This window comes from Hoplias malabaricus, unplaced genomic scaffold, assembly GCF_029633855.1.
Source record: "Hoplias malabaricus isolate fHopMal1 unplaced genomic scaffold, fHopMal1.hap1 scaffold_134, whole genome shotgun sequence".
Taxonomy (NCBI): Eukaryota; Metazoa; Chordata; class Actinopteri; order Characiformes; family Erythrinidae; genus Hoplias; species Hoplias malabaricus.
This window is the reverse complement of record NW_027101304.1, coordinates 34,859-60,993: the sequence shown is the minus strand read 5'-3', so window position 1 is coordinate 60,993 and position 26,135 is coordinate 34,859. Positions and strand designations below refer to the sequence as shown.

The 26,135-nt window shown below is 46.1% G+C and overlaps 1 protein-coding gene across 1 annotated transcript in view; it reads right to left on the bottom strand.

The window, feature by feature from the left end:
- Nucleotides 1-26,135, bottom strand: part of LOC136685914 (transmembrane protein 132C) — a 39,047-nt gene that overhangs the window by 12,515 nt on the left and 397 nt on the right. The window contains exons 2-5 of the mRNA XM_066659448.1: nt 25,193-26,096; nt 11,632-11,769; nt 6,771-6,960; nt 2,049-2,192 (exon numbers count right to left, since the gene is read on the bottom strand). Coding sequence (XP_066515545.1) covers nt 2,049-2,192; nt 6,771-6,960; nt 11,632-11,769; nt 25,193-26,096 — 1,376 coding nt within the window. The remainder of the gene's footprint in view (nt 1-2,048; nt 2,193-6,770; nt 6,961-11,631; nt 11,770-25,192; nt 26,097-26,135) is intronic.

The window sequence follows — 26,135 nt, the reverse complement described above, 5'->3', positions numbered from 1 at the left end:
CACACTCACCTAGTCACTCACACCTGTGGAAAGCTTCCAGTGCTATGTATTTGGTGGGAACAGGTTGTTAAGCGTCTCATTATTTATGTCTTTAGCATTTTATCCTTTGACTTTCTGCTCTTTGTGGAAGCTTCCGGGAATATCTCCAGAGCAGTGAATAAACTTTATTCAACAGCAATTATGACATGAAACACTGGACTGTGAGCACAGACAGGTACGGCCCGTGATAAATCGCCTGTACCATTCTGCGCTGTCGTCTAATTTATAATCTCAGCCGTGCTGGTGGTGGCGAAGCAGACAGATAAAGCATGTGCAAACCCACGCCCCGACATTATCCACTCTCTTATGATAAATAAGACATTTACAGTGGATTTCCCGTCATTTTCCCGGCTTAGTGCCGTGTGTGGGTCCGAGGAGGAGAGAGGAAGGAGCTGCGGGGCGGAGTGACGCTGCTTAGCGAGGCAGAGAGGAAAAGCGAAAGAGGAATAAAAAAAACCTCAGAGCTAAACTCTGGGGCTAAGAAGCTTAGCGGGTATTTTGGAGTCTCAAGCTTCCACATATCTGATCAGGAAACACTCAAAACACAGTAAAGGCTTCACGCGGCTTAACCCTGCGCCACGGAATAAAGAGGGAATATCGATAAACATGGCAACCTTAGGAGAGGCTACATTTCACCAAAACCCCGGGACTTAAAGCGTAAAGGTATAATCTGATACTCCGCTGACCGCAGCAGATGGCACACACACACACACACACACACATATACAATAGAGACACACACACACGCGCCTGGGATGTGTGTGTGGATTTACACAAACTTAAAGCCAGGGATTAAAGGAGGAAACAGCCAGATGTATAAGTGAACAAGCGTGGACGGATGAATGGATGAATGGATGGATGTATGATTATAACAGACAGAGAGATGAATACGAATTTCAAGCGCAATAATTATATAAATGAATGGATGAATGGACATGTGACGGACTGATGGATGGAGGTAGCACTGGCGGACTGAAAGATGGATAGATGATTGATGAACTGACAGATGGACGAATGGAGAGAGGTTCGAGTGACGGAGTGATAGATGAACGTGTGTGTGTGTGTGTATGAATGAGTGATGGACTGATGGAGAGACGGATGGTTGGATGATTGATGGAGTGAGAGTTTGACAGAGAGCTGGAGGTTTTATTGACTGACAGGTGGAAAGATGGACAGATGATTGGCGGACTGATACATTTACACACATATAGATGCAGGGGTGATATGTGGTAATGAATGGATGAATATTCAGATGGACGAATGAATGAATGAATGAATGAGGATGGATGACAGATAAAGGGATGATCACATGGGTGAATAAAAGTGTGTAAGTATAAATGGATGATGATTGGATGGATGGGTGGATGAATGAATGAATGGGTGAATGGATGAATGAGTGGTAGTGTTGAGACTGTAAGAGCAGACATTTCAAGATTATTGACTACTGTCCTTTCATCGCTGTGAGATTATATTCACCCTGTCATGTCATGACTTTGAAAACACCTTTTAGCTCTCTGAACACACACACACACACACACACACACAGCCATATGCACTTAAACTGAGACAATGTTGACTCTGACAGGACCTGAAAAGCCTTTGAGGAAACCTTAAAACCTTCTGCCCTCACAAACACACACACACACACACACACACTTAAACTGAGACAAAGATGACCGTCACAGTATCTGAAAAGACTTTGAGGAGACCTTAAAAAACTTCTGCCCTCATACACACACACACACACCCACACACACACTGTCCTGTCACTCTGCCTCAGATCAAACACTCCTCACACCCCAGTGGACATCCTCCACTTCACCTTTCTTTTAAACATGAAGAAGTCTAACTCTGTCCTGAACGAACCCGACTCCTGGGGCTTCACTCCAGACACAGGAGAACATCTCAGTAGTGGGTCACAGTGCCTTCTATACTCTCTCTCACTCACTCACTCACTCACTCACTCACACACACACACACACACACACTCACACACACAGCGATGTTACCTTCAGCACATCCTCGTCTGTGGAGCTGCAGTCAGTGAAGTCAGAGACGTCGGTAACTGATCCGTCCGCCTCCACAGCAACCGTCCGGACCGGAACCACCACGCGCTTCCCAGTCAGCACCGCTGTGTTCATCAGCTCTGTGTCCTACACACACACACACACAACAATACGTTATTATTTCTTATTTGGTTCTGATGGGGACCATTTTGTTGGGACACCAGGTCTCAAATGGATCTTAGGGGCCTTGTTTGTATGTAATCGACTTCTCAGACTAAACAGAAGGCTATATCCTTTGCCTTCATTTTACAAGTCCCCTGTATCTATGGGACTCAGATTAAGCCTAACCCTGGACCATGTACAATTTCACCACTTGTAATTTTACTGAAAATTATGTTTAAAGTAACTTTTCTCTTAAATTAGAGCTTTGAAATCATTGTGATGCTCCACCGAACCTTCATTGCCACTGTGGGCTCAGCACTGCAGAAACTGCACTATGTAACTTCTGGAGGAGAGTAGGAATCCATGCCCAACTACATTACCTTTACCTATAAAAGTGAATTTCACTCTGTAGGGGGAGCGTACCAAACTAAGAAAGTACCAAACTAGTTTTCCTTTAAACCATGTCTGGGACACTGTCCCTATACAGACACCATAGACGACCAGAGACATCGACATTCCTCTTCACAACATGCTCTGATCCTGCTGGAGCTGGAGTGTGGACAGTAGATTTGTTTTTCTAACTCCAAGTACCCTCAGTGTATCTGAGGACAGTGTGTATGAGTGCGTCCCCTGTGTCCTGTGTCCATTCGGCTCTGATTAGAAGCATGGCGCCGTGGACAATATGTCATCCTCTTTCTGAGGTAAAAGCAGGTCGCTGTGAGGCATAGGTTGGGATTAAGGTCTAAAATGGTTCAATAATAATCCTCCATTGTGTCGTGGTGGTGAGGGTCAGATCTCTGGTGACCTGTACTCTGTGTGACAGATGCAGGAGGATGACCAGAGCAAAAGGGACAGTTTTTATATAGATCAAATGTCACTATGCATCAGCCTAGTTCCAATAACAAGAGCAAGCTGAAGTGGCACAGTGATTCATTAATTTAGCAAAGACAATCCAGAGTGGAGGGGTAATTTTGGGCATCCCAGTCCAGGTCTGCTTTAACTTGCTTTAGGTTTTAACCCTGTCCTTCACAGAGAACACATTTACTGTATGTGTATTTCTTGTGCAGATGCTGAAATCTTCAGAAGTTAGTGTGTCATGTACATAGAAATAAAAAAGAGGGTGGTCTCTGTGGATCCTTCCAGTTTGTTTTTCCAACATTCAAAGATGAATTGTTGCTCCTACACCAGTTTCATAACCATTCTGCCTCCACATTTTGGGATGGTCCTTAACCGATTTTAAGGAGGCCCACTCCCGTGGTGTCATCAGCAAAACTGAAGACGTAACTAGTTCTGGATCTGCAGTCATGTGTCAGCAATGTAAACAACAGAAGGCTGAGAAGGCAGACCTGAGGCGCACCTATGATCAGTGTTGTGTTTTCAGAGTTGCTGTAGCTGATTTCTAGGGGTGTTGAGTGTCTTGGGAGGTGTTGAAAGTCGACCCTTTACTCAGTTGCTGAGAAAAAACTGTTTTGAAAGTTGAACTGAAATGCATTCCAGTGTATGTTTAATTCTAGTCTGAAACTGCCTATTAATTTACCTCCTCACTATATTTGTGCTCTTACACGAACGAGGGTCCAGCGCTGTGATTGGACAGACTCAGACGAGGGGGCGGGGCAGTTCTAAAGTTTCTGCACTTGACGTCAAAAGCGGAGAAGAATCAGAACGGCTCGTTTTATCCCACGTTTTCCGACTTAGGCAGCACAAAGGAAACTGGTCTTGTTTCACAGTATGTGGGTTGGTTGCTGGGCTCAGATCCCCACATTAATGTGAACATGCAGTGAAACAGGGATTTGTTCATAATAACTTTAATATTCAGTTTGCAGTTACATATGTTCGGCTAAATGCCAGTCTGAAATATTATTTTTATATATCCCCGGAAAGGAAAAACAGTGTCCCAATATTTACGTTTCCAATATTCTCCATCTGAAAAGCCTCACATGGCCTGTGTGTGTGACTGTGTGTGTATTGCTGTATGTTTTCTGCTCTGTGCCATGTTCCACATTTCTTTAATCCAGTTGTATGTTCCAGAGCAAAGTCGTGATGATCAGACCCAAATCTGAGTGCTTGGCCTTGAGCCCGGGTCAGTGTTTTATCATCGCCGGACACATGAAGCCTGTCAGTTACAAGCTCAATCAGCGTCCTGAGCCCCTGCGACTCTCCGGGGGGGAACCTGTCGCTCAGAGCAGATTTAACACTGTAAACACCCGCCCCACTCCACTCCACTCATGACGGCAAACAGAGCAGTTCCTATGATATAACAATGCTTATGGTATTTTTAAGCTTCGTAAACTACACTTGACGTTCTTCCTGCTGAACTTTACCAGAATCTTGTCTAAAGATCTGATGTCATTCTGCCACACAAACATGATTAATTCTGGTTCACAACCAACACATCTCAAAGGTACTGGAGGTGCTGGAGGGCTTTGTACCAATCTAGCCCACTCTTTACCCTCTGAATAGTGACCTTAGGCTCATGTACAATCCATCACTGCAGGAGCTCACAGGCTTCCGCTAAAACAGGACGTTCCCTTGCTCAGTCTGGTGGTCATCCACCGCAGATCACACTCATAAATGATCACGGCCGCAATAAAGATTCCTCCCCCACATTAATTGTGCTATTGAAAGGAATCAGAGCTGAGGTATTTGCCCCACTTTATCTTAAGGGTTTGGAAAAACTACATAATTACACATTAACAACTCAGTCATGAGTGTAATCACTAGTGATAAATTCACTGTGAAAGACAGGTTATAGGAGAATGGCTTGAGTAGAGACACTTACATGACCTTTGATATCAGTAGCATGTGGTATAAGGTTTTTACAAAATAATTGATTAATTTTAGTCATTTTTTCACCGAAATTCTTTTTAACAGGAGATCCCTGATAAACTAACAACGTCATCTCGTACATTTACCCAGCTGCAGTAGTATTGCATGTGGCTACGTCTGCTGTGATAAATGACATTACACACATGTTATACATTAACAATGGTATCCTATCATATGCTCATATTTACCTCATGAAATATATTATAAAATACACAGCTATAACAATCGAGACACGGTGTGTTTGTGAGTGAGTACATGAAGAGTTATTACTCTCATTAATACATAATTACACAATTATTACAGACACTGAACATAAAGTGGGATCCAACATTTCACCGTAATGCTGCGTTATCAGTGGGGGTCGCTTGGTAACGGGAGCTATATATGGCTCAGTCTTGTGCGGCATGGAATGCGAGCGCTTCAGTTTGACGCCATGAAAGGGATTACACCTGCAGGAGACATGCGAAAGTGTGTGTGCATGTGTGTGAGTGTGTGTCTCACAGGTGCATTATGCAAGGCGTCTAGTAAAAGACATGCTCCGAATCCGGAGGAAGTCTTGACATTGCTCTTCATACGACTTCCTCATCCACTGACGTAGCGGGTATAAATAGGATCTAATCGTTTAAAACGCGGCGCACAGTTCAGTGTTGGATTCCTTGATGAAAAACGTTTGCATGTTGCCGTTTCTCTGCGTTAACTAGAACTTTCCCAAACACACACGATCCTCTGAAGCTAGGAGGGTGAGGGGCACATGTTTTTCTGAGATGTGTGTAGCTTTAAAACCTCTTTTCAAAGTGCTGCTAAAATGAAACCGCAGCTCAACACGATCAGAGGAGGACATTAACCACCCAGATTTGTCACATCAGTCAACACTCACACTTTGGTTATGTGATGGGGGGAGAGGAGGGACATTCTACCTACTAGGGGTCAGCAATTCAACAACAATTAATCAAAATCAATATTCAGATATTACATTTCATGTTAATGTTAGTGTTAATGTACTGTCCCTTTAAAAACCACACAACCATGTTGTAGTCACATGACTCTGCCCCATCCAATCTGCCACACGGAGGAGAACCTAAACACGGAGGCGAACCGAGCAACTCAAACAGCTCGTACCAAAGGAAAACGCTGCGGCTGTGGTTTGGACGTGTTCTGACTTTAGTAAAGACGACACTGAACTTAAAGTCAAATGTAAACACTGAGAAAAACCAGTTTCAGACCAAAGTTAATCCTCCAGTCTGAACACAATCACACACCGAATGTGAACAGCTCCCAGCGACATCAGAAACACATACCGCACCTTTAATACTGGAGCATATTTACAGTACACACCACATATCAGTGAACTCTGAGGCAAAAAAAAATTTAATCGTATCAATTAATCGTGATATTGATTTGCGCTTGTATCGTCCGGCACCAATACTGACCCAGAGCTCTGATCCCAAGGCCAGTGGTGCTTTGTCTCAGACTTGGACTGGGGTCAAACCAGTGACCTCCTAATGATCAGATAAACACAGTATAAAAGAGCAGGGTTCACTTCCCCGCCCAGGCAACCACACTCAGCTATAACAACGAGAGATGTTTGGGCAAGACTCCTAACTCTACTCCTCTACCATCCACATTTATTAGGGTGATTAATCTTAATTACATCCAGAGCAGCCCCTCCGAAGAGAAGATGGTACTGTAGTGTATCAGAGGTCACTACGGCTATGAGCACACATTAAACACACTCACCATGACCAGAGGAGCCAATCCGACAAAGTCCCTCTGAGTGGTGTAGATCCTCATGAGGCCCTCGGAAGCCCCCAGCATTTTGACATCATCAGGAAGCGCCAGCTCCCACTTGATCACCTGGATCTCTGATTGGCTGCTGACGTCCTCCACCTCAAAGTCCATCTGCAGGATCGCTTGGAGTTTACTCAGCCTGCAGGGGAGACAGCGAGGGGTTAAACACTAGGGTTAGGACCCCCTAAATACATGGCTGGAACATTGCTTTGTGGATTTGGTGGAGTTTAACCAGACAGATATGAGTGATGACCGGTGCTGATTTCGGATGGCGCTCCATCACTCCACAGACTGATTCTGGGGGTGGGGTTTATACCCCTCTGGTGCACACTTGGCTTTGGGCAATGAGACCGGACCCCTCTCTATCTCCGAAGTGGGTGAATCTAGTCTCGAATTTTAAATGAAGTGTTTGTAAATGAAAATATAAACCACTGCTTGGTTTTTGTTGAAGATGTAAACAGTTGTGGAGTAAAATGTGTAGCTTGATGTTGATGTAAACAAAGATAATGTAAGATGGAGGCTTCAGAACAGACACGGCTCGCTCCGTCTCTCCATCATCGCGACGTATCGCTCCCCCAACACATCCACATCAATCCCCTCTCTGTTCTCCATAAGGCTTCCAATAGGACCGGAGTTCCTCTGTAATCTCACGCATCTGTCTCCAATCTTTCGGCTTTGAAACACAGCTCTCAGGCTCCGGGGGATCAGCCCAAAACAAGTTCACATGCTGAATGTGTGTGTGTGTGTGTGTGTAGTGTGAAGTGTATGCAGTGGTTACTACTGATGATGGTGATGATGGCACAGAACTGCCGCTCCCAACATTAACTTCAAAAACTGACCATTCCCTTCACCTTGGTTTTAATCTTGTGGCTGATCTGTTTAGTTATAAATCGAAGGCTTGTTTTGATCGTATTTTGCTCTTTATCAATTCCTTTGTCGAGGCACAGATGCTCAAGGACAGAAACAGCTGCCAAATATATTTTGATGGCATTTTTAATTAAAGCAAACACAAAGCGGGGCTCATTTACTGAGGCTTATGTAACGCGTTTTCTGTTAATATTTGGAGGGGACCCAGTTTTTCTGTCCTTCTTTACACAGGGCAGTGAGATGTGATTAAGTCAATACTGAAAAGGGATAAAAACAAACCAAACAAACAAACAACAACAACAACAACAACAACAACAAGGCAGGGAACCTCCAAAAAATGCCCAAGAACAAAGCAGAATTAAAAGAGCGAGGACGATCCGGATTTGGGCGAAGGTCCCCTTCAGCCCTGTCTTTTTGGGACATTAAACAGGATTTGTCTTTAATCCCTGTATCACAGGAGGTAGACTCCCCTCAAAGAGCCCCTCGCCTTGGTCCTAAGTGGCTGAAACTGTGCGGGAGGGGACCTATTGTTAGAGAGATTTAGTCATTTACGCCCAAATATCCCCCTCAAAAACACACTTAAGAGAGAAATCCTCCCAAAATATTGGCGGCCCAGCAGGGGGGGCACTCTCGGCCTGTTTTGGGGCGGATTATGGAGTAATTTACACATCACAAATATGCTTTCTCAAAGGATTTAGACGAACAAAAGACCCTAATCCCACACACTGAGATGAAAACAAGGCCAAACGAGGTCGAGGAGGGAAGAGCGACTGCTGAATGAACAGAACCTCGTATGGCATTCATTTTGGAGCATTTCTATTGGTTCATTCGACCCACACACTGGGCTAATGGTGCTTTAAACTACGCAAAGGAGTGCAGGGATGCAGCGATATGGGAATCAGGGCTGATGCTGATATCAGATATTATTCATATTCATATCTCCACATTTATAAAATACAGTGGATTATTATTAAACACAATGTAACAGTTTAAATCTTTAAATCAAACGTACACAAAGAATAAAATGAAGGGTGTCTCCTGAGAAAATGGTAAGCCACATTTTTACATCGTTACAAAGACTTTTCACAGCTTTAAACTCACTTTTTTAAATAAACAATTAAAATTAAATAACAGATCTACACCACTATTAAATAATAATAAATTAATTTAAAACAAAGGATTTAACACAAAGAAATCCCTGTGGACTTTTAACAATGTAACTATTAAACTGTGTACAGTGCTTCTCCTCATTTTCAGAGGGCGACCAATCTCAGCCAGCCTTTATTTATTTATTTATTTAATTTTTTACACATTTATCAGTCTATTCTTTTAGAACAAGAGCATTGCCCAGTCTTTTTTCACGTAAAAAATAAATGGGTCAACAATTATCGGTTTAAAACATCAGCAAAATCAAAAGCTCGGCCCGATACCGATAACCTTCAAAACACCAGTAATCTGCCGATACCGATATAATTCCAATATCATCGTGCATCACTGAAATAACTGACTCTCCCGACTGTGCAGTACGTTCATTTTATTGTAACTGAGTCCCAAATACTGAGGTGAAGCCAAGGCCAACATGTAACTGGACATCTGTCCGGATACAGACAGTTGTCGCACAGATTGTAAAAAACCCAAAAGCATTTAGAATTAACTAAAAAAAGGGGGAGGGGCTTGAACAGGACCGACGTGGTGAGAGGTTATCACAAGGAGGTGTCAGGAAGTGAAAATGCTTGTGATTACAAGGGAATTTGACACTGAGGGTGGAAGTAAACTCCTCAAAACAAATAGGAAATAAAAGAAGACACTATTATATTTATTTAAACTCCATTAAAGATGAGACCAAAACAAGGAAAAAAAAAAGCGCCACGGGTTCGAACCTCCGCGAGAGGAACTGAAAACTAAGAGTCACGGAAATGACCACCGCCCCACGGGAGCTCACATGTATCGCAAGGAAGGAACAAAACATAGGCAGTGTTCTCCACACAACTGGAGCACAGAGAAAAGAAGGATAGTGGGAGATTAAACCCAATGTTTAAGCATCGCAAAAGAGGGGGAAATACCAATTACCGACAAAGTCTGGCTTTTACAAACTCAAGACTCTGCACCAAAGACACAGACTGAAGGCTTAATAAAGGGTAGGCCCCAGCTGTAGTCAATCGGGCTGATTATCATGTGGTCTGAGGTGTGGTCGCCCCCTGCTGGTGGGATGACCATGGCACAGGCTGTCACTTACACCAATGGGTTTGACAAGGCCCAAGGTCTGACCCAGTGGCTGATCCTGTTGGTGCACATCCTTGTATTTCCAAAAAACAAAGAAGGACACTACTAACTTATTAAAGCAGTGATGACTAATTTGCATATTTCTGGCTTATTCAGTGTTATTCAATCGCTGTGTCATAACTGAGGCCATGGGCGGAGCCTCACCGGCTGCTACCCACTGACCGTGACCTTGGGAGTAATCTTAAGCCTCTGCAACTCTGTGCCCACTGCAGCTTTTCACACCAAGATAAGAGTCTCCCGAGGAACACTGGAGTTATGATCATGGGGACGGGGAAAGGCTGTAATTGGCTGACGAGAGCATCGCTGTGGACTCGGCCCGGCGGGAATACGGAGAACGGCGTAAACAAAAGCACAATCCGGAGCCTGACGCTCTCGCGCTGACCCTCGGCTGAGGTCAAGGCACCACCTCGAAGGGGAATTAAAGAGGGGACCTGGGGTTGGCTTTGACTAAGAGGATCACTCAGGGTTTCACACCAACAGCGTAATCAGAGGTGACTCCACCATGTCAGAGTCCTTCAGGGGTAAAGGGGCTTTTCCTGGATAGTTCATTACTGCTATTTCTCACATTTAGTCCTCGCCAACTTCACTCCCCACAGGAAATAGTGATAGATACTGCTCCAGAACCACGTGCTTTAAGTCCCGCCCTTCAGAACAAGCCCCAAAGACCCCGAGCTCTCTGTGGCTGTGGAAGTACGCAAATGCGCCTCTATAAGAACTGCAGTGACGCTGGTGAAGCAACGCCAGCCTTTTTTAAGGTCTGCCTACTTGCTTCAAATTAGCTCCTCTGTCCTCTGTAGGGTTTGGGTTGTGTTCCCAAAGCTGATTCCAACACTTTGGAGAAGAGAGAGGAGCTGAGGATACCTTTAATCCAAACACAGTGTTCTTAGAGAGTCTTCTGATTAAACCGATCAAGAGTTATGAACCAATTGGAGGATCTCTCAATCACTCGGGATTGTCCTGAGGTCGGACCACGGTAAACTCTTAAAGTCGGCGCTGCTCCCACGCGCCCAGAGCTGCTCCCACGCGCCCAGAGCTGACAGTGGCACGTGGGCGAGATACACAGCATCACATAAATCATTACACACCACAGTTTCTCCTTAAAGCAACACTGAGTCTTATTTTTACATAAAAATTACAGCTTCACAATCATCACAGGGAGAATAACAGGGAGAATACAGCCTCGGTCTCGGCTCAGAACTGCTTAAACTGCTCTATGTAACCTTTAGCGGAGTGTGGGAACCTACCCTCCTCTTGATTTCAGGACAGTGCTGTAAAAGTAAATTACTCTCTAAACTCTAGGGGGAGCTCAGGAGCAAACTTTCCTTGTAGTGTTCCTTTAATAAAGAGGTATTCATTGATATTTTCTCTATTCCCTGCAGTAGCCTCTACTCCTTTGGGAAGTCTTTACACTAACTCCAGGAACATTGCTGTGAGGATTTGATGACAGGAGGATCAGCTCTAGACCACAGGCCCGACTCCAACTACTACCAAAGTCATTAAACAGAGCTCCGTCACTCCACAGCCCAATGTGGGGAGGCCTTTTACACCCCTCTGGCCCACAGTTGGTATTGTGTACAGCGACCGTAGGCTCATGTGCAGCTGCTCCACACTCTCTCGCCTGATTATTCCTTATGGAGGTTATAAAAGCTGACACACACACCTTTTTCCACTGGCACTGGATCTTTTCTGACAGATGACTCCCACGCTGCCGTCAGAGCCCGTATCCAAGGTGATCTCCCATAGCAACGTGTTGCTGGGTGTGGCTGTGCGGAAGGACACGCCCTTTTTGACCATAGCCCTATGAGGAGGAGGAAAAGCACATTGTTTACTGAAGAAAGTGCAGCGATAGATGGCCAAAAGTTTATAGACACCTAGGATAATAATTTTATCTGCAGTAAATGTTGAAACATTGCTGTGAGGATCTGATGGCAGACACATGGACAAAAGTGAGGTCAGGTGCTGATTTAAGATGCTTTATTTTGGCACTCCCGCTCATCCCAAAGGCCCTGGATGGAGCTCCACTGCTCCACAGCCCGGTTCTGGGTGGTTTTACACCCCTTGAGACTCATGTGCAGCTGCTCCAGAGCACCTCATTCTATAAGACAATGCTTCAAAGGGAATTACTCATTTGAAAAAGTGTCTACAAACTTTTGTACGTACAGTACTTTCAGTGACTTATCCCTCAGCTGCTACAGGATGATTTTTTACTGTGAAAAGTGCTGCAAATAAAACTGAATGGAACCAAACAGGAGCTGTTATCACTAGCAGCGATGTCTCTTGGATGCAACACGTACAGAATTAAACTAACAAAGGATTATGTCTCTCCTCCGGAGGCTTTCTAGATGTTTACAACTGTTAATTTCACACTAAATCCAGTGTAACTCAGCGGGGGCTCCTCTCTAAAGCCCCAGTAATCAACAGCTGAGGCGGAGGGGAGGAGATCTGTGTGTGGCCCGTCATTAATAAACACTTCATAACTGTTCATATCTGCCGCAGTGTATCTAAATGATCGGATCACGTCTGGATTAACCCCTTCATGGATTAAAGTGAGGATCATAATGGGCTGAGGTCCTTCACAACAGCAGAGCTGTAAATGTGCGGTCAATAAACACAGGCTGCTAGATGGAGATCAGACGATCTGTTTATCGCAAATGTACAGATCAAGTCTTAACCTTTTAAACCTGGACAACAGCAGTGATTCACAACAACAGAAGACAAGCCTAGTCAAGTCTGGGAATCATGAGGAGTGTGGTGTGTTCTCTCTGTGTCTGCGTGGGTTTCCTCCTGGTGACTGTCTGTGAGGAGTGTGGTGTGTTCTCTCTGTGTCTGCGTGGGTTTCCTCCGGGTGACTGTCTGTGAGGAGTGTGGTGTGTTCTCTCTGTGTCTGCGTGGGTTTCCTCCGGGTGACTGTCTGTGAGGAGTGTGGTGTGTTCTCTCTGTGTCTGCGTGGGTTTCCTCCGGGTGACTGTCTGTGAGGAGTGTGGTGTGTTCTCCGTGTCTGTGTGGGTTTCCTCCGGGTGACTGTCTCTGAGGAGTGTGGTGTGTTCTCTCTGTGTCTGCGTGGGTTTCCTCCGGGTGACTGTCTGTGAGGAGTGTGGTGTGTTCTCCCTGTGTCTGCGTGGGTTTCCTCCAGGTGACTGTCTGTGAGGAGTGTGGTGTGTTCTCCCTGTGTCTGTGTTGGTTTTCCTCCGGGTGACTGTCTCTGAGGAGTGTGGTGTGTTCTCTCTGTGTCTGCGTGGGTTTCACTGTGTTGGTAGGTGGATTGATGACTCAGAAGTGTCTGTAGGTGTGAGTGTGTGAGTGAATGTGTGTGTGTCTGTGTTGCCCTGTGAAGGACTGGCGCCCCCTCCAGGGTGTGTTCTCGCCTTGCGCCCAGTGATTCCGGGTAGGCTCCGGACCCACCGCGACCCTGAACTGGATAAGGGTTACAGACAATGAATGAATGAATGTTTATTCATTAAATAAATATATAGTATCTATTTTTTTATTATTATTTTGCATTGATTATCTTCATAATAATTCCTAATAAATCAATATCTGCTTAAAACTATTGTTTGGGAGATAAATACAGGCCACAAATTCACATACGTACACATAGTCACATGTAGAGACATTTTCATTATTGCAGCACACACACACACACACACACACACACACATGCACGGGTCATCTGCTCTAATGCTGGATCTGACCGCTCATGTTTAAAGGATAAGTATTATGAGAATTATCTAATGTTGCAAACACACGCAAAAGCAGCGGTGCAGATCCACAGATGTACAAACACACACACACACACACACACACACACACACACACACACACACACACACACAGTTATAGTGATAGTGTATCTCTGACCCGGTGTTTGGCCACGCGCTGCAGTCTGTGGTGGGACACGACCTGTGTGAGGGGAGAGGAGAGCAGAGGTAGGCCTCTGAATGTGGGCCACGCTGCGTTAGCTGATGAGGCTCGAACAGACCCAGCACTGTCTGCCTGTGACTGGAGTGAAGCAGATTTATTTAATATTTCCATGAGGTTTTCATGAAAAACAGCCACGTGGCAAGAAGAGACATGCAATGTGGTGAAACACGGTGAATAAACGTGTAACTGGGCACACATCGTGAGTGAGTTTTTACCAGACACTCAATAAATTATACAACAATCCAACAATTAAATGAAGACATTTCTCCGTACACTGAATCATTCCCTAAAGAATCATATTCAATCTTTATCTTTATCCAGTTTGACAAACTGAATCACTTTGACAATGAGACCTTATTATAATTCAATGAATCATTTAAGTGAGTGTGTGAGTGACTGGGTGAGTGTGTGAGTGACTGGGTGAGTGTGTGAGTGACTGGGTGAGTGTGTGAGTGACTGGGTGAGTGTGTCCAGGGTGTGTTCCTGTCCCTGACCCTGAACTGAACGAAGCAGATACAGAAAATAAAGAATGAATGAATGAATCGTTCAATAAAGAATCATTAGGACGTCTGGAATTTCATGAAGGATTCAATCATTCAGTGAAGAATCAAAACTGAATCATTGCGGGGGTCACAGATTTATAGATTGTGTGTGTGTGTGTGTGTGTGTGTGCACGCGCACAGAGGGGAGATGAGGCCAAGGAGAGAAGGGAAGTCGAGCTCACTCAGTGTGAAGCAGGAGCTGACAGTGTGGACAGATAGAACATCACAGAGGAGAGACATGTTAGTGTCCACTGTCTCTGAACTGGACAGCGAATCAATTACAGCCTCGGCCCTTCATCACTCACTCACACTCTCACACACACACACACACACACACACACACACACACACACACACACGCACACACACTTTGTTAGCCTGTAAGAAAGTGAGGAAGTGAATTAGAGGGCTATAATTAGAGACAGTCTTGACCTTTGTGGGTGAGTGATTTAGCCGTGGTCAGTGACTCAGTGAGTGCGGCTGGACTCTGTTGAACAAAGTATTGAACTTAACCCTTAAATCCCGGTTTACAACATCCTCCTAAAGTTCACCATTCAATAACCACTTCAGCTAGAGTGCAGTCTGAAGGCTACAGGGTGCGGTCAGAGTCAGAAGATTATGTAAAAAATGGTCGGACCTTTACTGTCCAGTGTTTGAGAACAGGTTTTGATGGTGTTTATGGAACTCATCTCCTGCTCCAATCTACACTCTCAGAATAAAGGTACGGTACAGGAACATTACTGTCACTAACGCTACAAACAGTGTAGTGTATCTTTAAAGGTGCAGCAGTGGTGTTAGAGTCCAGTTGTGTTCCCTAAAGGTTCATTACATTCTCTTCTCCAGAAGGAGAGGGGGATCTCTGTAATCTTTCATTATACAACTGTGGAGAATAAAAGAACACAATAAAAGTCCTGGGGGTGAAACGGGGCGAATAAAATCTACTTTGAAACTTTAAAATCTACAATTAATGTAGAATAAGGTATAATTATGTTCCCTAATTAAAGGTACTATATATGTTCAGATTTTTTTCTGACATTGTACAAGATGGACTCATTTCAGCCGTGCTAGTGTATTAGCTCATGTCTTGTGGTTGTTTATAGACTCACACACTCACACCTACGGACACTTTTGAGTTGCCAATCCACCTACCAACGTGTGTCACCCGGAGGAAACCCACGCAGACACAGAGAGAACACACCACACTCCTCACAGACAGTCACCCGGAGGAAACCCACGCAGACACAGGGAGAACACACCACACCCCTCACAGGCAGTCACCCGGAGGAAACCCACGCAGACACACGGAGAACACACCACACTCCTCACAGTCAGTCACCCGGAGGAAACCCACGCAGACACAGGGAGAACACACCACACCCCTCACAGGCAGTCACCCGGAGGAAACCCACGCAGACACAGGGAGAACACACCACACTCCTCACAGACAGTCACCCGGAGGAAACCCACGCAGACACAGGGAGAACACACCACACCCCTCACAGGCAGTCACCCGGAGGAAACCCACGCAGACACACGGAGAACACACCACACTCCTCACAGACAGTCACCCGGAGGAAACCCACGCAGACACAGGGAGAACACACCACACTCCTCACAGACAGTCACCCGGAGGAAACCCACACAGACACAGAGAGAACACACCACACTCCTCACAGACAGTCACCCGGAGGAAACCCACGCAGACACAGGGAGAACACCTCCACCATGCCACAGCGCCACCATGCCACCCCCTGTTCTAATCAGTCAAATCACATATAGAAAATGTTTATGGACTCAAACACCCTCAGCAAACTGCACCCTGAAGGGATCACATACTGTACCTTTAATTAAGGAACATAATTGAACATTATTCTATTGTAACAGTAGATTTGAAAGTTGTGTTGATTTCATATGCACCTTTTTTTTAACACCACTACTGTACCTTTTAAAGGTACATTACACTGTTTGCACGTTTAATGACACTAATGCACCTGTAGCGTCCGCTCTGAGAGGGTATGTGCTATTCTAGTGTCTGAAAGTGTTTATTTATGTTGTATATGTTCACGCACGGTTGCTGTTAATGGACTGATATCTCCTGTTCTAGTGTTCCGAAGTGAACCAAGACAGTGCATCCCGTTTGTTTGTGAACTCTCCTAATGCAGCGTATAAGTGTTTACTGAGGTTCTTCAAGGACTACTCTCTCCAGCTCTGTGTACAGGAGCGTCGACTAAGTGCTGTTTCTCATTAGCGGAGCCGATGCCGGGCTATAAGGCTTCACGTTACTGTCAGAAATGACAACGTGATCATGTACAATGCAAAGCAGCGCAGAGGCAGAAAGGCCAGATGCATTATTTAGGACATCGAGGAGAACGTAACGGCATAATCACAACAGGATATCAATAAAACCCCAGCTCCTGGTTATGAAAACACTAAGATAACGTAACCTGGGGTAAGGGACAGTGCTGTGGGTCAATATGACCGCCGGGCGGCGGGGCCATTAAATCTGCCCTAAAAGCTTAGAGAGAACCAATAAAGCACCAGAGAGGGACATCAGCAGCAGAACCAGGACAATGACAATGAGAGTGGTGTTTGAAAACACCAGCTGTACTTTGAGTTGAGGTCATTTTCATAACTGTATTCACAGAAATGCTCCAAAATTACTTCGTAAAAACTTTAAAAAGAATGCTTTAAATTTGCATTCATCACTACACTATAGTTATGCCTTTGATTGACAGCGTGTGTCGATTATTTTGACTCGTCTCTGTTTGGTTTTATGCTGTAATTCAAATCTAAATGCATTTATGTAACAATAATCTTCCTCAGAGTCACGCCATAATAAAAGTCCTCATATTTAATTTATAAATGCAGACAGGGCCTGAGCTGAAAGTTTAGGCTCTACACTTGCAGCACAGTTTCTCCACTCGCTCCTACAGGCCACGAGTCAGAAATAATCCAGCTGTAATTACAGCATGTGTTTCTTACAGCGGGCGATGACGGAGGGTTAAGAAGGGGTTAAAGGTCCAGTCCGAAGGTGGAGTCAGGAGCTCGTACTGAGGGTCTCTGAGGGTCTGTGATGGTCTTAGGAGCCGGAGGCTGATACAACATCAAGCTGGTGATATTCTCTTTCATTAGAGAGAGCTGTGTGTGTGTGTGTGTGTGTGTGTGTGGACCATTAGGCAATAAAACACCTCGGGGAGTGTATCGGCCACAGAGCTGCTGTTCTACAACAACTGGAACTGAACTCCATCTCTTTTTGGAAACCAGGCCATGTTTCCCAAGGACAGAAACACACACACACACACACACAAACAAATCCCCAAACTTTGGAGTGTTTCTATTGGTCCATTCATGATGAATGTTGTGTGTACCCTGTGATAAGGAGCTGACGAATTCAAATGATCAAGAAATAACAGAGATACATGATGTTATTGGAGTGTGTGTGTGTGCGTGCGTGTGTGTGTGTGCGTGCGTGCGTGCGTGCGTGCGTGCGTGTGTGTGTGTGCGTGTGTGTGCGTGTGTGTGTAAGAACAGCTGTATTCTTAGCAGTAATCTGGGGCCTGCTGCCGAGAATTCTGGATCACATAAGATCACATAGCCCTGTTTCTCTAAACAACTTGTGTCACACAATTCTGTCCATCACCCTGTCACCCATTCATCCATCACCTATCATCCATTCATCCATCACTCGTTCATCCATTCATCCATCACTGTATCATCCATCACTCTGTCATCCATTCATCCATCACTCTGCCACCCATTCATCCATCACTCTGTCATCCATTCATCCATCACTGTATCATCCATTCATCCATCACTCTGTCATCCATTCATCCATCACTCTGTCATCCATTCATCCATCACTCTGTCATCCATTCATCCATCACTGTATCATCCATCACTCTGTCATCCATCACTCTATCATTCATCACTGTCATCCATTCATCCATCACTGTATCATCCATTCATCCATCACTCTATCACTTATCACTCTGTCATCCATTCATCCATCACTGTATCAACTATCACCCTGTCATCCATTCATCCATCACTCTATCATCCATCACTCTGTCATCTATCACTCCATTCATCCATTCATCATTTGATCATCAGGGTCAGGTCTGGAGCCCTGAGCCCAGATCAGAACCTTCACTGTCCACAGAGTCTGGAGCCCTGAGCTCGGATCAGAACCGTCACTGTCCACAGAGTCTGGAGCCCTGAGCTCGGATCAGAACCGCCACTGTCCACAGAGTCTGGAGCCCTGAGCTCGGATCAGAACCGTCACTGTCCACAGAGTCTGGAGCCCTGAGCTCGGATCAGAACCGTCACTGTCCACAGAGTCTGGAGCCCTGAGCTCGGATCAGTCTGGAGCCCTAATCTGAGCTCGGAGCAGAACCGTCACTGTCCAAAGAGTCTGGAGCCCTGAGCTCGGATCAGTCTGGAGCCCTAATCTGAGCTCGGAGCAGAACCGTCACTGTCCACAGAGTCTGGAGCCCTGACCTTGGATCAGAACCGTCACTGTCCACAGAGTCTGGAGCCCCTGACCCCAGATCAGAACCATCAGAACCGTCATGTCTGTTCGTCCTGACCGATGCTAATCGATTGTCTTTCTCCCACTGCGTCCAGGAGAAGCGGCTTTTCCGATATTCCGATACGAGAAGTCTGATATCTCGCCTTCATTTCCTTCAACATGCTTCAGTTATCCTTCAAACACGGCTGGCATTTGGTCTGATGAATGTGAGCTGGAAATGTCAGTGTGGAACAGAGGAACGCCGCGCCGTGAATATCAAACGGAGAGAGATTCGGCTCTGCATTGTAATCACAGCGAGAGAAGGAGGTAATACACTGAGAATGAGTGACAGCATCACTCCACACTCTCCGACATTACACCGTGTAGGACACACCACCCACAACGTCCTCTCAGGAGCGTCTGTCTACTCAGGGGTCAGTTATTCCCCCAGGATCAGAACTCGGATCTCGACTGACCGTGGAGGTGCATGCAGTGTAGTTCGTCTGTTGCGCTGCATACTTTATTAGCCCCCTTTTACCTCAGGACCCCCACAGAGCAGGTGTGATGTGGTGGTGGATCATTCTCAGCGCTGCAGTGACACTGACGTGGTGGTGGTGTGTTAGTGTGTGTTGTGCTGGTGTAGAGTGGATCAGACACAGCAGTGCAGCTGGAGTTTTAAACCCCTCAGTGTCACTGCTGGACTGAGAATGGTCCACCAAGCCAGCAGGGGGCACCGTCCTGTGTCACTGATGAAGGACTAGAGGACGAGCGACACACACTGTGCAGCGACAGATGAGCTACTGTCTCTGACTCTACATCTACAAGGTGGACCAACGAGGGAGGAGTGTCTCACAGAGTGGACAGAGAGTGGACACAGGGTTTAAAAACTCCAGCAGCACTGCTGTGTCTGATCCACACACTAACACACCACCATCACTGCAGCGCTGAGACTGATCCACCGCCTTGTGGGGGCCCTGACCTTTGAATAACAGGGAGAAATATTTTGAATAATCGTAGGTTTAAGATGTTTTCTCTTAATAAGATCGTTCCGCAGATAAACACAGTTATGTAAGGGTTTTAAATGAATAATTTCTCCCAGAGCTCACACACTCTAACCCACGTATCTCGGCGCTGAGCGTATTCAGAGTAACACACATCAGCTTCTGCTTGATCACAACATTCAACCTGCCACACTTTATCTGCACTGACACGCAGCGTCTCATTTATGCTAATCATTCCAGCTGTGTCACACTCCGCGTGAGGAAAGATGAGACTTGCCGCAGGCTACATTCATCTCCATGTTTCCTTAAAGCACCTCAGCACACACTTTCACACACACTTTCACACTCCACACACTCAGATGAGCTCCCAATGTGAGAGTAGAGCCCGAAAAATCACAGTGGGCCAGTGTCCAGCAGCAGAGATTAATCACTAAATCACACACACACACACACACACACACACACACACACACACACACACACAGCACTGAAATCCCTTACAGAGCAAAACTGAACTGAGAGGAAAACTACTACACTTCAGCACTGAAAAGGGCATTTACTGGCGACTTTATCAGAAACACCCCCCCCTCTACTGACACTCACTGGCCACTTTATCAGAAACACCCCCCCTCTACTGACACTCACTGGCCACTTTATCAGAAACACCCCCCCTCTACTGACACTCACTGGCCACTTTATCAGAAACACCCCCCCTCTACTGACACTCACTGGCCACTTTATCAGAAACACCCCCCCCCCCCCCCCACTGACACTCACTGGCCACTTTATCAGAAACACCCCCCCCTCTACTGACACTCACTGGCCACTTTATCAGAAACACCCCCCCTCTACTGACACTCACTGGCCACTTTATCAGAAACACCCCCCCTCTACTGACACTCACTGGCCACTTTATCAGAAACACCCCCCTTCTACTGACACTCACTGGCCACTTTATCAGAAACACCCCCCTTCTACTGACACTCACTGGCCACTTTATCAGAAACACCCCCCCTCTACTGACTCTCACTGGCCACTTTATCAGAAACACCCCCCCTCTACTGACACTCACTGGCCACTTTATCAGAAACACCCCCCCCTCTACTGACACTCACTGGCCACTTTCTCAGAAACACCCCCCTTCTACTGACACTCACTGGCCACTTTATCAGAAACACCCCCCTTCTACTGACACTCACTGGCCACTTTATCAGAAACACCCCCCTTCTACTGACACTCACTGGCCACTTTATCAGAAACACCCCCCCTCTACTGACACTCACTGGCCACTTTATCAGAAACACCCCCCCCTCTACTGACACTCACTGGCCACTTTATCAGAAACACCCCCCTCTACTGACACTCACTGGCCACTTTATCAGAAACACCCCCCTTCTACTGACACTCACTGGCCACTTTATCAGAAACACCCCCCTCTACTGACACTCACTGGCCACTTTATCAGAAACACCCCCCCTCTACTGACACTCACTGGCCACTTTATCAGAAACACCCCCCCTCTACTGACACTCACTGGCCACTTTATCAGAAACACCCCCCTTCTACTGACACTCACTGGCCACTTTATCAGAAACACCCCCCTTCTACTGACACTCACTGGCCACTTTATCAGAAACACCCCCCTTCTACTGACACTCACTGGCCACTTTATCAGAAACACCCCCCCTCTACTGACACTCACTGGCCACTTTATCAGAAACACCCCCCTTCTACTGACACTCACTCGCCACTTTATCAGAAACACCCCCCTCTACTGACACTCACTGGCCACTTTATCAGAAACACCCCCCTGGCCACTTTATCAGAAACACCCCCCTGGCCACTTTATCAGAAACACCCACTTTCTGCTGTTAGTCCAATCTGACTTCTACAGCATCAGCAGTGGACCTGTGATAAGTGAAGGAAATAAAATCCATTCATTCCCAGCATGGTGTGAGTGTGTGTGTGTGTGTGTGTGTGTTTACTCAGGGTTAAAACGTGAGTCAATGCCTTAGAGGTACACTAAGGAATCGTCGAAGTAGAGAAGACAGATGCACAGCCATAGTGGAGCTGACAGTCTGGCTGTGTGTGTGTGTGTGTGTGTGTGTGTGTGTTTAAGACACAGCTAAGCAGCTAAAAGTGTTAGCTGGGGACTAAGGCATGCTTTATTTAAAACATAGCAGCTAGCAGCTAACAAATTCAGAAGCTTGATATCTCTCTCTCTCTCATACACACACACACACACACACACACACACTGTGTTCTGGCACTCCAACTCATCCCCAAGTTATTAAATGGAGCTCATTTCCCCTCCAGCACTGACCACATTGGTGTACGGCTCCTGTGCAGCTACTCCAGCACGTGTCAGCAGTCAGTGCACATCACTAATTATACGAGGTGTCTCCAAACTTCTGGACACGGTGCGCATGCCTTTGAATGCCTCTGACCTGTCCACCACTCCGCCATCTGTTTATATCTCCTAACAATTCCTGGCGCTGTAATAAAAGCTGGGTTATATCCGGACGAGTGTAAATACACTGCGCCGAGAGCCCCTCAGAGGCCCATAAAGAGAGAGGCAGCCCATTAGAACACAATCATATCTCCCCCCCGCCGCTGAGGCTCCGGGCCTTTAATCAGCACTTAAAGCATCCAGCAGGAGATTATACAGCACAGACAAACGGCACTCAGCTCTCAGATCAGTCCACACGAGAAACCACAGCGTCCGCCGCACTCTGGATATTACTGTAATACTGTAACACCAGCACTGAGAGGAAAACCACCACCGCCTCACTGCCTCCACCGCTACAGAGCTATTCCTCACCGTGTTAACATTCTCTACAGGTTTCATTAAAAACACTGAAGAGAAGAGAAGAGGAGAGAAGAGAAGAGAAGAGAAGAGAAGAGAAGAGGAGAGAAGAGATGAGAAGAGAAGAGAAGAGGAGAGAAGAGAAGAGAAGAGAAGAGGAGAGAAGAGAAGAGAAGAGAAGAGGAGAGAAGAGAAGAGATGAGAAGAGGAGAGAAGAGGAGAGAAGAGAAGAGAAGAGAAGAGAAGAGAAGAGAAGGGAAGAGGAGGGAAGAGAAGAGAAGAGGAGAGAAGAGAAGAGAAGAGAAGAGGAGAGAAGAGAAGAGAAGAGAAGAGAGACACACAGTGAGAGAGAGAGAGAGAGAGAGAGATATGACACAAGAGAGATAGAGATGAAATGAGAGAGAGATGAAATGAGAGAGAGAGAGAGAGAGAGATGAAATGAGAGAGAGAGAGAGAGATGAAATGAGAGAGAGAGAGAGAGAGAGAGAGAGAGAGAGAGAGAGAGAGTACTACAGAAAGGTACTACAGAGAAATCTGTGGCATACGAGATTAAACAAATCCCCCCCACTCCACTCAGTCTCTGTGTGTGTGTGTGTGTGTGTATGTGTGTGTGTGTGTGTGTGTGAGTCACAGAGAGAGAAACAGAGGGCAGGGAAAAGAAGTAATGATGAATGGCTGGAACCAGAGGGAATAACAGAAACCAGAAAACAAAAACAAGAATCACACAAACGAGAGACGACTAATGACACACACACATACACACACACACACACACACACACTTGAGCAGAAGAGTGCCTGGAGTGTGTCCTCCAGCAAAGACCCTCTCTATGCCCTCAACAAAACACTGAACTTCAGAAAGCACAACAAGGCTCTCTCTGAACTGCACCTCAGGAACAACGCAGCACACGTTAATGTGAGTTATTAATGTGAGTTATAAACGTGAGTTATTAACGTCTGCTGCCACTTCAGGCTTCTATCGAGAGGACGAGTCTTTGTCCACTTGGTGGTTATTTATGTGTGAACTTGTCCTCCTTTTAAATAACATGTTTACCAGGAGAAAAACAAAAAGATCCAAACAAACAGCAGTTAAAAACACGCATTTTATTTTTGAAACTCTACAACACCCACTCCATCTCATCCCCAAGGTCCATCACTCCAGAGAACACAGTTCCACTACTCCAAAGTATTGGGACAGGCCACCTAATAAATGAATACAGGTGTTTCATTCAGTCCCATTGCCACAGAGGTATATAATCAAGTACGTATTCATGCAGTCGGCTTTACAAACATCTGTGAAAGGCTGAGTCATTCTAAAGACTTAAGAATTAAAGTGCAGTGCTGTAGAAGGATGCCACTGTTGCAGCAAATGAGTTTGTGAAGTCTCTTCCCTCCTAAATATTGCACAACCAACTGGGAGTGGTATTATTGAAAGGTGGAATTATTTAGGAACCACAGCAACTCAGCTACAAAGTGGCAGACTGTGTAAACTTACAGAGCAGTGGGGGTGTTATTGCTGTAAAGGAGGAACTAACTCTATATTTATTCCTGTAACGTGCCTCAATACTTTTATCCACATAGTGTCCTTTTGGGCACACAGTGTGTGAGAGGGAGATAGTGTGAGAAACACCCTCAGAGCGGTGAGAAAGGAAAGGGAGAAGGGAATTTGCCGTAAATGCTCAGAACATGACTTGATACATCTCCTAATCTGCCGGATTAAAACGCATGTCATTTGTCAGGAATAACATATTTCCATACAGCTCCAATCCATCCGTCCAAAGCTTGGATGAGTCTTAAGTCCCGCAGAGTTGCCGCCGTAGATCCCGAAGTCGGAATAATAGCCACAGATATGGCCGGCCTTTATGCTAAGTACATGTATTCCCCCCACTCTGCACTGGTAATCTATCACTCTTCCAAGAAACATCACCCACGGCTCATCCATTTTCAGGGAAGTGCTGTAATCCCCATAAATCCCATTTAGAAATTTTAGGAATTTTCTTTTTTTGTTGTTGGAGAAACTGTATGTCCTTCTGTAAGGCCATGGTTAATATCAGCCGGGGAAAGCTCATTATTCTTTATACCCAAGGCTCATGGTCGTGAGCATACAGCGTTATGTAATTGGCTTATTATGAGATTATGTTAAGTATATAATGCCATATATGAGTAATTACATATTCATTTCTACACAACAAAGCAGCTGATGAAGATGGAGTCGGGTCCAAGCAGCAGCTCTGGCCGAAAGGTTAGTGAACTGTGCTTACGACAAGATGATTACTGGAAAACTGGTGGCAGGAGGAGCGAAGGAACAGCACTGTATCCTCCCTCAACATCCACGGCACATAAACCCCAACCGAGAGTTTGGAGCCAGGTTTGAATGGCCAGAACATTTGTGCCATGTGTAAACACCCCACATAACTGACCACGAGTCAAACCAAACAGTCCTACCTGAGAGAGAAGGTGTCCAGGTTGGCTGAGCTCCTCATGTAGATGTAGAAAGAGGCAATGTCTGTCTTCCGGAGAGGTTTGGAGGAGGTCTGGATGACCACGGATTCTCCCAACCGCAGCACAGAAACAGGCGTAGCTCCAGGCCTCACCTGTAGGAGGCGCACGCTCCCGATCCTCTGCATGGGTGTCACAGGGACGTACTCAACTTGGGGTCGTCCTCCGGCTGGTTTCTGTTTTTTCACACTTTCCAAAATGCCGCTGCACCTTCCGGAGTTGCTGGGCTGAGCCTGGTAATAGAGCTCCAAGGGATTCCCAGGGGCCAACCCTTGCTTTTCCCTGCTGGCTGTTCCTGCTCCTTCGTTAGGGCTGAACCATCCAGCAGGGGGCTCCACCTCCGCCATGCAGGTCCCTCGCTCATTGGAGATCAAGCAGGACCCTCGGACCTCCTGCGTCTGCCAGAAGGCGTAAACTGTGACACAGGGAAGCTGGTCCTTGGTCCCTTTGCTTCCACGGTCCCAGTCTCGTCCAGCGACGTAGAACAGCACTCGAACTTTGGGAGAGGAAGAGTACACCCACCGGGTCAGGACAAACGACCGGACCTTCCAGTTAAACGTAAAGACGGGAGGTGAAGGCTTGAAAAGCTGAACAGACTGGACCAAGTCCAAAGGGATCTCTTCCTCCGTAGATAGAGGGCCATAACTGGCGTTGACCACAGGGGGGCGCTCTGCTCGGAGTATAACGAATGACTGGGTGTGGCTCTGCATGCTGGAATTGCGCATAAAATCCTGCCCCGCCTCTTTTAACAAGAAATATTCAGCATCCCACACCTGGTAGTTGACCGGGAGGAACATGGGGAAGGGGCCGGACGATCCCACAGTGTCGGAGACCTCCTGACTGTCCAGTTCTGAAAGACAATCAGAAAAAACATCAGTCAGTTTCCACA